Consider the following 15,686-nt stretch of genomic DNA (forward strand, 5'->3'; position numbering starts at 1 on the left):
ACCTCGAGTCTCATTAAGAAACACAAACCTAACAGAGTTAATTTTGAGTGAAGGAACCCGTCCTCTTTTCATCCCGTTCCCTTCCATTGATTTCTTTTAATTATACACACTTAAAACTCTGGACTTTAGTCCTGGCTCCAGCTAGCTAGACAAGGACATGTAGCACAGTTAACAATCAACAATCAGTTTGATTGTGAGAGAATACTTATGGGACTCCGTATTTGCTAATGAAATTGAAGATGGCATGTGAAGTGATAGTGTAAGGAACTGCCAGCTGCCGCGGCGAGGGTGGCAACAGCCCATGGCATCCGAATGATAATATATATATATATAATTTTGATCTTTCTTATTTCAATTCGGCGTCGTCGAATCAACTCCCATCAGTTCAGTGGGCATAGTCCGTCACAAATGCTGGGACTGGCTTTTTGGCAACAACCCAGCTGAAAGGGAATTGCATGTATATGAAACATCACATGATCCACATTTTCGGCAATTACGTCTGTCCTTTGGCATTTGTCAATAGGTGGTGTATGTTTAGAGCGCAACCACACACTTGTTTGTTGTCTTGTATCAAATGCATTTATGAAGAAACAGTAACAGTTGGAAGTTGGGTGCAAATATATACACACCTTCACGGGGGAGGGGGCATGTTCTTATTCACTGTTTTGGTTTGTGTAGATAATTGATAATTATTAATTAATATTTAAATACGATTAAGATGAGTCAATCTAATTAGATGAGATAAATTCTCATCCTAAAATATAATTATCTGTAAGTGAGATAATTCTAGAATTCGAATTTCGGTTGATTTTCATCTCTTAAATTTTATCAGATAAAATTTTCTCATATATAAATAGAGATTCTCGTATAAGGTTTGGGACACACTGAGAAATACAGAAAATACAAAGCATCTATATTGTGAGTGTTCTTATCAATTGAGTAAGAATTTGGGTTCTAGTTAGAGTACACTTTTCGTACTGTGATTGTACACTTGACCTGAAAGTTCGAGGAGGCTTATGGCACAAAAAATTTCAAAGATCCGATTTTTCATTATTAACCAAGTATTTTATTTTTGTGATATTTATAATTTATGCATAAAATAGCTAACAAATGATATCAGAGCTATGATTTTTAAAATTTATTGTTCATTCTTTGTCTTCTTGTTGCTCATCTCGCCATGGCCAAGGCTTTTTGGCTAGCAGCTGGGTACATCACAGTCGGTGGGATGGAACCACTGTCATCCAATTGCGAAGACTAAGGTTGTTTCCCCAATATAGCCACGTTCGTCGCGGCCAGTAGGATGGATCATCGCATCTAGGTCTACCATGGTATGGGTCTTTTGTGCAATCTCCATGGTTGTGTTGCTATCCACCATCGTCTTCGGCGTGAATGGGCGGCCATATACGTCGCGGCCAATCGTGTCGCCGGTGAGCGTAGGGCGACATTAGCGTCGCCGACCATAGCTGGAAATTGGCCATGGTCGTGGGTGTCAAGCCATCGGTTCCAACTTCTTGTTGTGGCCATAGGTGTCGCATCATGCCTTTGCCATGGCTGTCATTTTTTTTAAGCTTCGTGATGGTCCTTGTCGTGATTTCAGTCCGTCTTCTCCCCTCTCTCTTCCATTCTCGAAGCGGTTGCCTCTGTGGCTGCCATTAAAGACAGCAAGTTGGCGACTAAAGTCGTCGGCAATGAAAGGAGAAGAAGATGGAGAGGTGGTCAGTGGTGGTGAAGCAAGGGCAAAAAGGAAGAAGAAGGTGGCAACGACGCTGGTTCAAGGAGTAGAAACCCTAATTGATGTGTTGGGAAAGAAAATAGGTTTTAACCCATTATGTGTTGGGTCAACCTACTAGGTCAGATCAGGATCGGGTTGACTTGATCCATCAAGTGATCCATGAAGCAAATCCGCAATCCAAATCTAGATCCAACAATAGTTTTTCCCCCAAAAAAAAGAGTTGGAAAAAAAATTTAGAATTTTTTTGGCATATCTAGAATTACTTTTTGATATATCCAATTTTTTTTCAATACTAATTCTTTTTGAAAATTAGTAATGTTATCTTTATGATATGCACTATAATTCTAATTTTTTTTTTTTACAATTAGTGATATTATCTCTATGACATGTTCTATAGTACACATGCATGAATTAAATATTCTAGGTGAATTTTATGTGAATTTTGTCTAAACCTAGAATACATACTAGGGTGGTACATACACTTTAATTCATTGCAAAATCATGAAAAATTATTATATGTTTTAATTTCATCACGACAATTGTATTCGTTGCAAATATTTATGTTGAAATTGAACATGCATATGAGATAAATATGATATGGCATATAGATATGAGTAGATCTTATTGTTTCTGCATATCCAATTCTAGTGTTCTATTTGTTGTCATATTCTATAGTTTTGTCAGGTATATTTGAAGTAGTGTTAGTGATATATTGTGTTATTCGATGCATGTCTAGAAAAAATTTGTCTAAAGAGTCTAGATTTTAAGTGAGACAGCTTGTGACCTCTCCAGTCTTTTTCTAGGATTTTTCCTTTTTCAATTTTTGATACAATTGTTTACGCACTATTCACCTATATTCGGTTTTGTTCTCAGTGAAATTGAATTTAGGGAAAATTGCCTGATTTTTCCAACAATTAGGTATCCAATTCTGGAATATTAATTTTTGAAATTAATAATGTTATGACATTTATGTGTGTTTTTGTCATGATAATTGTTTATGATTGCAAATATTCATATGATGTGGCATATTTTGTGGATTGCTCAAATTATAACTAATTATATAATACTCAAACATGTGTATATGGATGATGATTGGAAGCATCGACAACCTTTTGATTCCAATATATATGTGACATTATTCTATTCTTAACTAGTTTTGTTGCAATCATGATGTTGTGATATTATATGCTAGCTCTTGGATTGTTATGTCCCTTGATCAGTTATCATGTCTACTGTAACCAAGAGTATCATTGCAGAATTTAACAAAGGTGAAAAATTATCCGGAGGCAATTATGAAATGTGGCATTGAAAGGTGCAATTCCTACTAGAAGAAATTGAAGTCACAAAGAGATCTGGTCAATTATGACTTTGACTAATGTCATGGTTCAACCTGATAGTGGGAATACGACCAACATTAGAGAGATCTGGAAGCATATAATGCCTGGAAAAGGAAAAACACCTTAGCTCACATTATGTTGTTGAGTTGTATGCAATATGACATTCTTTGTCAATTTGAACAGTATGAAACTGCTAGAGATATATGGAATGTCATAAGAGAAAAATATGACAATACCTCACTATCAAGGCAGAGGATTCTCACAAACAAATTTAACACTTATAAGATGCGCCCAAATCATAATATGAGAGATAATCTCATGGCGATATTAAATATGATTAGAGAACTTCAATCAGCAGGACATAATCTCATTGACAAGCAGCAGGTTCAAGCTGTGATTAGATCTCTCCCCTCTACTTAGGAACATATGAAAGTAAACATGACGCATAATGATAACATTAAGATGTTTGATGATATAGCATGTCATTTGGAGTTGGAAGATGAGCGTCTGCAGGCTGCTGGAATTTCCAATCAGGCATATGTTGTCAAATCAAACTCCAAGAAGTCATTTCATAAAAGAAAGTGGAAAGGAAGAAGTTCTCAAGGAAAGAAGGCTAAAACATCGAACTAGGATAAACCTAAGGCCAACTCATGCCAAAAAGGAAAGCAAGGCGGAAAGAAGGACAGCTCAAAAGTTAAATGCCATAATTGTGGTCAAAAGGGCCATTTCACTTAGGATTGTGTTGAGCCAAAAAGGTAGTATTTCATTCCACTCATGATGGCTAACCCTTGTCCTTTGTGGATTGTAGTTAGAGACCATGGAGCTTTAGTGGAATATCATTGGATACCTGAGAAATCAAGATCGATATTTGTGGGGAATAATGCAAAAGTCGAAGTTAAGGGCCTAGGTACTTGTCAACTCTAACTTCATGCTGGACGAACTCTACTTATTTATGATGTCTTGTTTACTCTAGATTTTCGACAAAATTTGATTCTCGGTATAGTCCTTCTTAGTTTAGGTATCAGATTAAATTTCTGCACGAGTATGGATTTGTTTTAGAAACAATTTACTATGGTTATGCTTTTCTTTTGAATGGTTTTATGGTTATGGATTGTGATTTTCGTAATTATAATCAAGCATGCTCTTTTGTTACATCTCATAAAACTATAGATGTAAATGTGAATGTTTGGAATGTCAGGCTGGGTCGTATTGGGAAAGAAAGAATGAATAGGCTAGCTCGAGAAGGCCTTTTAGGCCCACTCACTAAAGCTGACTTGCCCACTTGTGAATATTGCCTAGTTGGTAAAATAATGAGAAAATCATTTGGAAAAAGGCAAAATAGCTGATTTTCCATTGCAGCTCATCCACTCTGACATCTATGGTCCAATGAGTGTGAGGGTGAGGCATAGGGCCTCATATTTCATCACTTTTATAAATGATTTCGTGCGTTATGGATATGTTTATTTGATTTCTCACAAATTTGAAGCGTTGGAATGTTTCAAACGATACACCAATTTGGTGGAAAATCAAATAGGAAAAACGATCAAAACTTTAAGAACTGATCATGGGTGTGAATATCTATTCGACCTCTTTAGAGAGTTATGTGATGAAAATGGGATTAAGAGACAATTGACTATCCCATATACTCCGCAACAAAATGGTATTGCTGAGAGAATGATCATAAACCTTTTGGAAATGGTTAAATCGATGATGGCGTAAGCAAATCTACTAATTTCGTACTAAGGAGATGCACTATTGACCGTTACCTACATACTTGATCGAGTGCCCTCCAAATCAGTGAATAATACTCCGTATGAGTTATGGACAGGAAGAAAGCCTAACCTAACAAATCTAAGACCCTGGGGTCAGCAGCATTTGTTCATAACCCTTCACACAATTTTGAAAAATTAGGATTGAGGGGTAAAAAGTATATCTTTGTGAGACACTCAGAACACTCCAAACGATATGTATTCATTGGAGAAAATGAAAATGAGAGTATTACTGAAATTGAATCACGAGATTTTACATTTTTGGAAAATGATTTTCCTAAAAGGGGTGAGGTTGATAAGGATTCCCAACTATACGAGTTAGGAGATCCTGAACTAAGTGTGCCTCCAATTGGATTTAACGAAGAGCATAATGCAACATCAACTCTTGATCTAAGTGGGAGTGACACACATGAGACAATTCCTCAGTAGGAATTAGTAATGAGGAGTAGTCCAAAAAGCATTTCACATCGTCGTTTCGAGATTAAAGGGGAAGCTTTTATAGTAGCTCATCATTATCTTGATGAGCCTAACAATTTTGAACAGGCTATGAAATCCCTGAATAAAGCAAAATAGATGAGTGCAACGGAAGATAAGTTGGAGTCTATGAAATCAAACTATGTCTGGGACTTGGTTGATCTTTCGCCTAACCGTAGAGCCATTTGCAATAAATGTGTCTTAAGAATCAAATGAAAGGTAGATGGGACGATGGACAGATTTAGAGCTCATCTTGTTGCAAAAGGCTATACTTAATAAAAAGGTATAGACTATGAATAAATGTTCTCTCCTGTTGTAAGGATGGCGTCTATACGTCTGATTCTAGCCATGGTTACACATATGGACCTTGAATTACATCAAATGGATGTAAATACTACTTTCCTCTATGGAGAATTAGAGGAGGAAATCTACATGGATCAACCTGAAGGTTTCATCAAGAAATGCCAAGAAGCAATTGTTTGCAAATTGAAAAAAATTATCAATAGCCTTAAGTAGTCTTCTCGACAGTGGTATATACGATTCCATCAAGCAATTGTTGCTAATGGATTTGTAATAATTCAACAAGATCATCATGTTTATGTCAAAAGATTTCTTTATGATTCTAACATTATATGTGAACGATATCTTGCTAGCTAGAAATAACATAGTTTCTCTTAGCTATCAAAAGTTGGTTGGGTTCCAATTTTGAGATGAAGGATATGGGTGAGGCTGCTTATATTCTTGGAGTTAAGATCCATAGGGATCGTTCAAGAAAACTCCTAGCATTGTCTCAAGAATCTTATATTGAAAAAATTCTTAATCATTTCAATATGAGCAGATGTAAACCCATGGACACTCCAATAGCTAAGGAACAAACTCTAAGCCTAAAAATGTGTCCCTCGACTCCTACAGAGGAATCTCAAATGAAAAACACACCATACTCAAGTGCCATTAGAAGTTTGATGTATGCCATGATGTGCACCAAACCAGATATTTGTTATGCGGTCAAATTGGTAAGTAGATACAAATCAAATCTAGGACTTAAGCACTAGAATGTAGTCAAAAGAATTCTTGCATACTTAAGAGGGATTGTAGACTATTGCCTTTGTTATCAAGGTGGACATATGCATTTAACTAGCTACATAGATGCTAACTAGGGTGGAGACTTGGATGAACACAAATCAACTTCAAGATATGCAATTTTGCTCAGTTGAGGTGTTATATCTTGGAGTAGCAAGAAATAGACATGCACAGCTCTGTTGACAATGGAAACTGAATTCATTGCATGTTCAGCTACAGTACAAGAAGCAGTGTGGTCGAGGAGATTTCTAATCGACTTTGGGGTCACTCCTAATAATGAAAGACCTGTTACACTCTACTGCAACAGCCAGGCTTCGATTGCATATTCCAAAGATCCGAAATATCATAATAAGTCCAAGCACGTTAAAATAAAGTATAATTTTGTGAGAGACATTATAACGAAAAAAGAAGTGGTCTTACAATATATCTCTACACATAGGATGGTTGATGATCCTCTTACAAAGCCCATCACTAGAGATTCCCATAGAGATCATGTTAGATCTTTAGGTTTACGTAGATTGTAATTCATTTTTTCATTGCATATGTGACTCTTCATTTATTTAATAAATTTAAGTATTGTTTAACATTTTTCAATTGTGCTTAGACTAAAAGAATCAAGAGCTAGCATGAGTATGTCAATCAGACAAGGATCGGTTCCCTTACAAAAATGATCACCTCTATCACTTTTGTAGTGAGTGGAGATGAGAAACAATATTTTTGGAGCAAGTATACTAGAGTATACCATACACATAATATTGGTGTCTCCTTGGATGGTTACTAAGATGAGGCTATTTTTGTAATAGCCGAACATGATAATTCCACAATCATGTAAGTCTGATATGAGTCGGATCTAGCGCATAGTGAGAGGTGCGATTGAAAAGAGATCTGTATGGTGATAGGAGTGACATACACCATTTAGTGAGAGGAAATCACCATAATATGTAATTCATACTAAAAGTGTTTATAAGTACGACCAATAAGGGAAGTGAGTACAAATTGAGACATCTCTCATTCTCATTGTGTGAGTCCCTTGAGACATTTTTTTGTGAATGTCTTCTATTGTGTCTTTTGGAATTCTTGACTATATTATGAAGTAACGGGTCAGTAAATGCTACTTTGATATGTTTCTTATAGTTGTGGACAAGATTCAACACATGAAACATCTATGGGAGAGTGATTGATCCAAAATGGATTAATATGAGTTCAAGAAGAAGTCTTAACCGTTTTCATGAATATATGTATTTTTTAGCCAGACAATTGTGATATCTTTGTGATATTTGAACAATTATGAATACGTATATAATTATATCTCACAGGTTGCACAACCCATTTTATCATTTGAAACTCTAATTTGATAAGAAAGATTATACCCATTTTATCGTATAAAATATAAGGTTTGAGACACACTAAGAAACATAGAAAATACAAAGCATCTATATTATGAGTATTCTTATCAGTTGTATAGGTATTTGGATTGTGGCTAGAATGCACTTTTCATACTGTGATTGTGCACCTAACCTAAAAGTCCGAAAAAGCTCGCGGCATGACAAATTTTGAACATCCGATTTTTCACCATTAACTAGATGTTCTATTTTTATGATATTTACAATTTATGTATAAAATAGCTAAGAGTTTGGTTTGCTCAAAAGCCGTTTCCAGTTAGGATTCGGGCTATTTGTGCACAGCCGAGAGGCTAAATTCGACTTTCACCTCATCTCCTCGCAAATATGGATGATAATATATTAAATGGACTCTAATGCCACTTATAAACGGATCTTTTTTTTTTTTTTTCCCGGGGGGGGGGGGGGGGGGGGGGGGGGCGTTGGGGGGGTTGGACGGATTAAATGTTGATGAACAGAGAAATCGAAAGGACTTGAAGAAATTGAGAGAAATACAGAAGCAGGGCGCCATCATTATTGCTTTGATTAGTAAGAAGCGCCAACCACATAGGTCATGACGGTGGTTGAACGTCAAGCATAAATAGCAGCATGGCGTTGGAAGTTGCGTCCAGTGGTTGCTCGTAATTGGCAAAATGGAAGCGACGGAGCATGATTTGGAGAGGCAAGTGAAGGAAGTCAGGGACGCGTACAACTCCGGGAAGACCAAGGAAGAGAGCTGGAGAAGATCGCAGCTCAAGGCTCTGCTCGCTCTGCTCGAGGAGAGAGAGGACGACATTTTCGAAGCTCTAAAACAGGACATCGGCAAGCATCCTGCCGAGGCCTACCGAGATGAGGTGCGTTTGTATTTCATGCTATAAGGGTGTGTATAATTTTGCTTCTATTTGGACTCTTCTCGGTCCGACTAGTAGGAGATCATAGGATGATAGGAATTGGGAATATGCCCTGCCCTGCACTGCTCTGCACTACTAGTACGTTGTTGACTCTTATATCTCGACGTTGTCAAGCTTAAATGCTCTCTTAAATTTTGTCTGGTATATATATTGCCACCATGCTCTCCCACTTTTACACATAAAAAATGTTATTAATATCTCTTAAACTATACAATATATATAAAATGATAAAAATATTTCTCATCTAAGACTTTAAAGTATATGATTAAAATACCTTTCACCTTAAACAATAAGTCATGAAAGATATTTTTATTATTTTACGTCTAATCCAAAGAGTCATCCTTTAGACATTGTCAAGTGATTCATAAATCTGTCAATTTTTGATAAAGTGATTTGGTCTATCATGTACAGTACATCTCAAGTTATTTTTTTCCTGTAATAGCCTCAGCTCTCTCTCTCTCTCTCTCTTTGTAATTGCCGGGCTGGTGGTAAGGGGAGTAAACAAATGTATTTTTCCGATATGCAAAGACTTCCCTAGGACAATGAAAGACATATCACCTGACCTACTTGCTTATTCCAACCTGAACATGTATGGGCAAAGACCTATTGAATAATTCTAATTCCTCCTCAAATCACATACATCCAGCTGCCAAAGTTATTAGTACCCTAGTTCGTGGACCTACTCAGGCATTTCAAGTTTACGCGAACGGCCAAATTAACCTTATATTGGTGCACGCCTCTTTTATTCAGAAGCATGCTATACAACATTTGAGAAGGGGAAATTTTTTTAATAACTTTTTTTTTTTTTGCTGATAAAGCATTATCTTTCCTTCTATTCTTATTTCATGGGTATTGTTGTTATAGGTTTTGGTTGTCTGGCTTTTGCAGATAGGAACGTTGATCAAATCTGTGAATTATGCTTTGGGATGCTTAAAGCAATGGATGTCATGGAAAAAGGTAAATTGTATCTTTTTCTCTTTTTCTTTCTCATCCCTGTATTTTCTCTTCTCCTACATTTCACGAGGCAGCATTTTGTACCTGGTAAACGTTGCTGAAACACCCTGTTAACCAACTTCTAATTGGCAACTGATGCAAAATTCTGGACCTTCGTATCTATATTTCTCCCTTTCTGTAATTGACTTCTGCTTGAAGAAGATTTACTATGAAATACTGCCAAGTAACTATGTAAATGAATATGGACGCAAACTAGCTTAAAGCTTCAAAGGCCTTATTAGATATACATTTTCTAAAGAGCACGGCCACACAGGTTTCGTTAATGGAGTTATGTTGGGTAACTTGGGTTTGATTTGCAGTTTAACTACTAATGAGAAATTCTTTTACCATTTTTACTGGATTAGATGTGGGAAAATATTTTGGTTATCAACCAGTACGTCCTTTGCTGATTGACAGGTTACGTTGCCTGTAGTTGCATTTCCATCATCAGCAGAATTGGTTCCTGAGCCTCTTGGCCTTGTCCTTATTATCTCATCTTGGAATTTTCCCTTTGGTAAGACAACGATACCAATCTCTTTCTCTTGTTTCTACCTCCACTCCTCACCATTTCTATTTGAATTCTCTGTGCCCGAGTACTTTTCTTGTAAGGTCCTTATATAACTTCTGCATGCATTTATAAGTCAATGATTGCAGAGGTGGGGAATGGAGCATTAACTCGCTGTTTTTTTTTTTTTTGTTTTGCCGTTTCATTTTACTCTTCTTAATTTCATTACCAATGCTGGATCTCCTTGGCTGGAATCAATATGCTGGATCCCCACCACAAGTTTCTCCCTAAGCACGCATTTGCTAATTATGTTCCTCTGCTTATTATATCATCTTCATGAGAACGTGCATCGAGTCATTATCTCACTTTACGTACTTTATGTATTTGATTGTCCAAGTCTACAAGACCAACTTATTCAATTAATAAGCTACATCATGTATGTCTTCTTGTATGGTCATCAGCCTATTCTATCTTCTCATATTTGTTCAGTAGAATGGACTAACTAAATGTTCCAATTCTTTTCTTCACATTGATGCAACATGTTGCATGGGAGCTTCTCAAACTCTACAGGTAAAAAGGACACAAAGATTAGCGATCTGCATACGGTGAACTTACTTAAAGAAAGCTATACAAATAAGGCATAAGTAGATCATATGGGGATGCTTCTTGTGAACTGGATAAAAATTTTCCTAAAAGCATCTATATCCGTAGCCATGTTCATAATGAATTTAACTCAAAATCGGATATAGCACTATGTGCCAGTTTTAGGGACACCTTGATCCAAAAACTTCTCATACAGGTCTCAGCAATTTTTGTAAATGGTTTTGCATTCTGAAAATTGATTTAGAAAGTCATTCTTGTATTCTTTTGCTTTCTCTCATAACTGGTAAAACATGCAGTTTGAGTTCCTTGTGAAATAATATTGTTGGGGAAACAGCAATAATTATATATTAAAACTGGTACAAGAAAGCTGTAATTAATGGCCTATGAAGACGGCATGATCACAGCAGTCAGAAAAATTTTATAGATCGAGTCATGCAAATGCGTTGTCTTGAAGATAAAATTGCTCTACACTGGCAGTTAACAGACTACTACGATAGTCTTAGTAGGATGAAACGATCTTACCGACAAAACAGTAGCCAAGAATTATCGGAATTGGCAGAACTCGAAGTGATATTTACTCTCTAGTAGAATGATAAAGAAAGGAACACAAACTGGGCCTTTGATTTTGGGTGGCAAAAGGAAGAAAAATCAGAGAATAACCTCTCTGATTTTCGTACTACAGCAAGGAGGAGGGACTGAAGCTGCTACTCTTTTTCACAGGAACTGGAAGCTCGATTATATACATAGCATTGGACAGCCCGACACAATCGCAGGAAAATGGAGGCAGCCACGCATGAAATGTGGAAAAACAGCAGTAGAAAAATCGGAAAGCTGCTAGGACTGGGACCGCGACAGCACTGCTGGAGACACGCGGCAGCACCGCAAGAAACGCGAAAGGAAGGAAATCCGGAATGGTGTCCGGATAAAAAGAAAAGTTAAATTAAAATAATATATTAAATAATTTTTTATTAAAAAATATATATTTTTTTTTTTTCTCGATCCGACCGACCGAATGGCGGCGCGCGTCCATATGAGTTTGACTGCTCATAAAATTTGAGTGCCCTTAGAGCCCAAACTTAATATCATGATTTGAACTATTATACTCACTTAAAATCTCCTCACCAAGTACTGTGGCACAATAAACATTCCCACACAAATACATTCACCCACAACAAATATTGCTTTAGTTGAAAGGTTGGCCGTGTTAGCTTATTTGTTCTGCTCCTTTATGTTTTTCTTTCTCTTTACTGCTTGCAGAACATTATTCAGCTTATTATGTTGTTTCTCTTTTCATTTATTTAGGTAAGGTCACCTGGAAATTCTATGATACTATTGCACTATATTTATGCATATTTAGCTACCTCTGAATGAGAGCGAGCCTTATTACAACTGTAAGACTTCTCCTTTGTGGCTGCAAAGTTATTACTTTGAGGTTTGGAAACAGCCTCTGGGCAAAACAACATGGAGTAAGCTGCGTACAAGTACGACTCTCCCATGAACCTCATAAAGTAGAGAGCCTCGTGCACTGGGGAGGGACACTCAATAAACTCTTGAATCTCGTAGGAGACTCTGGCGCCTTTCAAAATGCTATCTGAATGTTGCTCTTTCTTTTTTTTTTTTCCCCACGTACCTATAATAACTAAAACACCTATAATAACTAAAGGAAATGTGTTTTCCAGCAAAAGAAAGTTTTCCATGCCAACCAAAATCTTATTAAGCACCTTGTTTTATGTTTCTCTTACACTAAGTTGACAAAAGAACGTCCCTATTCATCCATAAGCTTGCACATGAGTTGCTTCCTAGCTAAGGCAATCCCTTGCTTTTTACATACAAGAGAAGCCAAGAATGACTGGAATAGTGGATCAGTGGGCCTTACGCTACAATGGGAATGTGTTCTATAAACAATGATACATGCATGTAACCGTGACTAAATTATTGTTCTTGGCTATCTATGAAGGCTTGTCGCTGGAACCATTGATTGGAGCAATCGCTGCTGGAAATGGAGTGGTTATAAAACCTTCAGATCTATCTCCTGCATGTTCTTCAGTTCTAGCTAATACCATCCATACTTACCTAGACAGCGAAGCTGTGAAGGTTATTCAAGGTGGCCCTTCTGTTGGTGATCGACTCTTGCAACTGAAATGGGACAAGATTCTCTTTACAGGTCTAGACTTTTTTCGACTTGTTCTTTCTTTTGTTCAACTTGCGTTATCTAAGTTTTTGTTTCTTCTTTTTTTCAAATTTTATTCCCATTTAAAAAGTAGTGAAACTACTTGTATAGGTAGCGCACGAGTGGCAAAAATTGTTATGGCTGCAGCTGCAAAGCATCTTACGCCTGTCATTTTGGAGTTGGGTGGGAAGTGCCCTGCAGTGGTTGATTCAATATCTGGTTCTTGGGATAGAGAAGTACTGCATAAGTATTTTTATTTAATAGCATTATGAAATGATTTTCATAAATTTGTTTCAAGCTTTTCCAGATAACAGATTGGATTGAATTTTCACAATGTCTTTGCATTTTTATTATCCAATTAATCTACCTTATAGTTGATTAGTGTAAAGTAGAGAACTGATAAAGGGGAGGAGACTTTCTTGTTGAATTTTGCTACTTCATCCCTAGGTGGCGGTAAAACGAGTTGTTGCTGGTAAATTTGGTACCTGTGCTGGTCAAGCATGCATAGGAATTGATTATATCCTTGGAGAAAAAGCATTCATTCCCACTTTGGTATAAACAAATTTCAAGAAGTGGCACTTGTTCTAGTTTTGAAATTTTCTGTGTTCAAACAGCATTACTTCGAGCTTGATTTTGTTTGTTGTCTGTTTAGGTTGAACAAATTAAGGTCATGATCAAGAAATTGTTTGGAGAAAACCCGAAAGAGTCGAACAGTATATCAAGAATAATCAACAAGCACCACTTCTTAAGATTGAAAGCTCTATTAGATGAGCCTATGGTCAAAGCTTCTATTGTTTACGGGGGTTCACTTGACGAAGATGAACTGTGAGTTATATATACTTTATTTTTTTACCGCAGCAAAGGTTGTTTGCGCATCTGTTTTGTTTCAGATATTGTTTGATGGGTTTCCTAAGTTTTCTATCATGCTTTCTAACAGCTCGAAAGAATTGAGCTCAGGCAATGTGCTTTACATCTGGTTCAAAATATGCAACTTGTACCATTGTTTCTTGAATCCTTATTTGACTTGCTTTCAATTTTCAATGGTTTGCAATATTTTCATTATAGTGAGGTAATGCCATTAATCAATTTCTGCATAATATTATACCTGTATGCAGGTTTATCGAGCCAACAATTTTGGTTGATCCCCCACTCGATGCTACCATCATGTCAGAAGAAATATTTGGACCATTGCTTCCAATAATTACAGTAAGCCGTGTCTCCATAAATATATATATATATATATATATATATTGCCTTTCATAATTCTATATCTGCTACAATGTTCATTATTTTCTTAATCTTTCTTCGATAAATGACTTGCACTGTGTTTAGAACTAGAACGGAAGGCAAAAGAAATGAAAATAATGTTCTTATGTGCACATAAAAGTACTACATGCAGTTAAGTTGATGCAATTTTTTTAGGCTTTCCTTTGACCTATTGAAAATCCCGGTTCCAGACAGAAGGCTTAACTTTCGGTTTCTGCAGTTTAAAAAGTTATGGTTTAAAATATATGATTCTGGTTTTGGCATGCAGTTGGAGAAGATTGAAGATAGTATTGAATTCATAAAATCAAGGCCCAAGCCTCTTACTATCTACGCCTTCACCAAAAATGAAGAGCTTAGCAGAAGGCTCACATATGAGACTTCGTCAGGGACCTTGACGTTCAACGATGCTATTGTTCAAGTATGGTATTACCAACTTATATGCGTGCTTTAATACCTATCTATGGTGTATATATATTCCAACATTATAATTACGAATATAAAGGATATGTATCAAAGCAATTGTCTGAAATTCTTCTTATTTCTTATATGAAGAAACAGCACAAGCTGCTTTACTTGTTCATTATATGGCCATCTCACCGGAAGAACTCTTAGTTTGCTATGCAGAATTGAGCTTACAAAACCCACATTACCTGAACAAATATTCATTTAATTATTTACATTTTTTGCTTAGTTATATATAAACTAATCGTGAACTTCTCTTCTTTATTTTATTTATTTTTTTTTTTTTTTGACTTGTGCCTGATTAAATGTCCATCTTCTATGCTCTCTAATGTTCCAGTACGCAGCTGACACTGTCCCATTTGGAGGAACTGGTGAAAGCGGATTCGGAAGGTACCATGGAAAATTCTCTTTTGATGCATTCACACACGAGAAGGGAGTTGTCAGAAGAAGTTTTCTTACAGACTTCTGGTTTAGAACACCCCCCTGGAACGATTACAAATTGCAGCTGTTGAAATCAGCTTACCGGTTCGATTATCTTAATCTGCTTCTCATCACATTGGGCTTAAAGAAGAGGTATTAAGGTTCAAAAGCCCCTAGTGCCCAAATATAGCTGCGTGTATAAGCTCTATACTAGGTAGTTTATTGTGCCCCTTTAGCTTGTGAAAATGCACATTTATCTTTAAAACTTGTTTCCAGTGGGAAACGGTACCCATAAAGCTGAAAAAAATTGATTGTTCTGGGAGGTTTTGATTGTTAAATAAGAATTCACCATTCCTTCTTCATGCTCAACTGCAGTAGTGCTAAAGTACAAGTGTGGTCTTCCTGTTTGCAAATCATTGAATTCATTCACCAAGATGAAGTTTACTGGAATGCCCCGTATTTTTTATATATTAAGAAGTTAAATACAACTACTACAAGCTATATACACCACTCGGGCATTATAAGAAATTCTTTATCAGCGGAAGTAAAAATCGAACCTAAAATGCTAAAATGGCTAGAATTTCC

General features: G+C 36.5%; 1 protein-coding gene and 1 long non-coding RNA gene across 3 annotated transcripts in view; one reads left to right on the forward strand and one right to left on the reverse strand.

Annotated features, from left to right (window-relative positions):
- The window catches only part of LOC127797839 (aldehyde dehydrogenase family 3 member F1-like), a 39,791-nt gene extending 24,321 nt beyond the window's left edge, over positions 1-15,470 (forward strand). Inside the window, exons 1-10 of one of the 2 annotated variants that reach the window (XM_052330998.1) lie at positions 8,217-8,625; positions 9,571-9,639; positions 10,093-10,189; positions 12,741-12,947; positions 13,065-13,189; positions 13,401-13,505; positions 13,606-13,778; positions 14,069-14,159; positions 14,488-14,637; positions 15,019-15,470. In XM_052330998.1, coding sequence (XP_052186958.1) covers positions 8,425-8,625; positions 9,571-9,639; positions 10,093-10,189; positions 12,741-12,947; positions 13,065-13,189; positions 13,401-13,505; positions 13,606-13,778; positions 14,069-14,159; positions 14,488-14,637; positions 15,019-15,261 — 1,461 coding nt within the window. In that variant the 5' untranslated portion in view covers positions 8,217-8,424 and the 3' untranslated portion in view covers positions 15,262-15,470. Of the gene's footprint in view, positions 1-8,216; positions 8,626-9,570; positions 9,640-10,092; positions 10,190-12,740; positions 12,948-13,064; positions 13,190-13,400; positions 13,506-13,605; positions 13,779-14,068; positions 14,160-14,487; positions 14,638-15,018 lie in introns of those variants that run through there. The other variant, XM_052330999.1, reaches the window with a different exon arrangement.
- LOC127797840 (uncharacterized) lies at positions 10,324-11,497 on the reverse strand. The gene is made up of 2 exons (XR_008022292.1): positions 11,306-11,497; positions 10,324-10,744 (listed from the first exon to the last, which is right to left on the reverse strand). It is a non-coding gene; the product is annotated as an uncharacterized LOC127797840 (long non-coding RNA).
- Positions 15,471-15,686: the final 216 nt, after the last annotated feature.

Source organism: Diospyros lotus, chromosome 3, assembly GCF_014633365.1.
Source record: "Diospyros lotus cultivar Yz01 chromosome 3, ASM1463336v1, whole genome shotgun sequence".
In the NCBI taxonomy this organism is placed as follows: Eukaryota; Viridiplantae; Streptophyta; class Magnoliopsida; order Ericales; family Ebenaceae; genus Diospyros; species Diospyros lotus.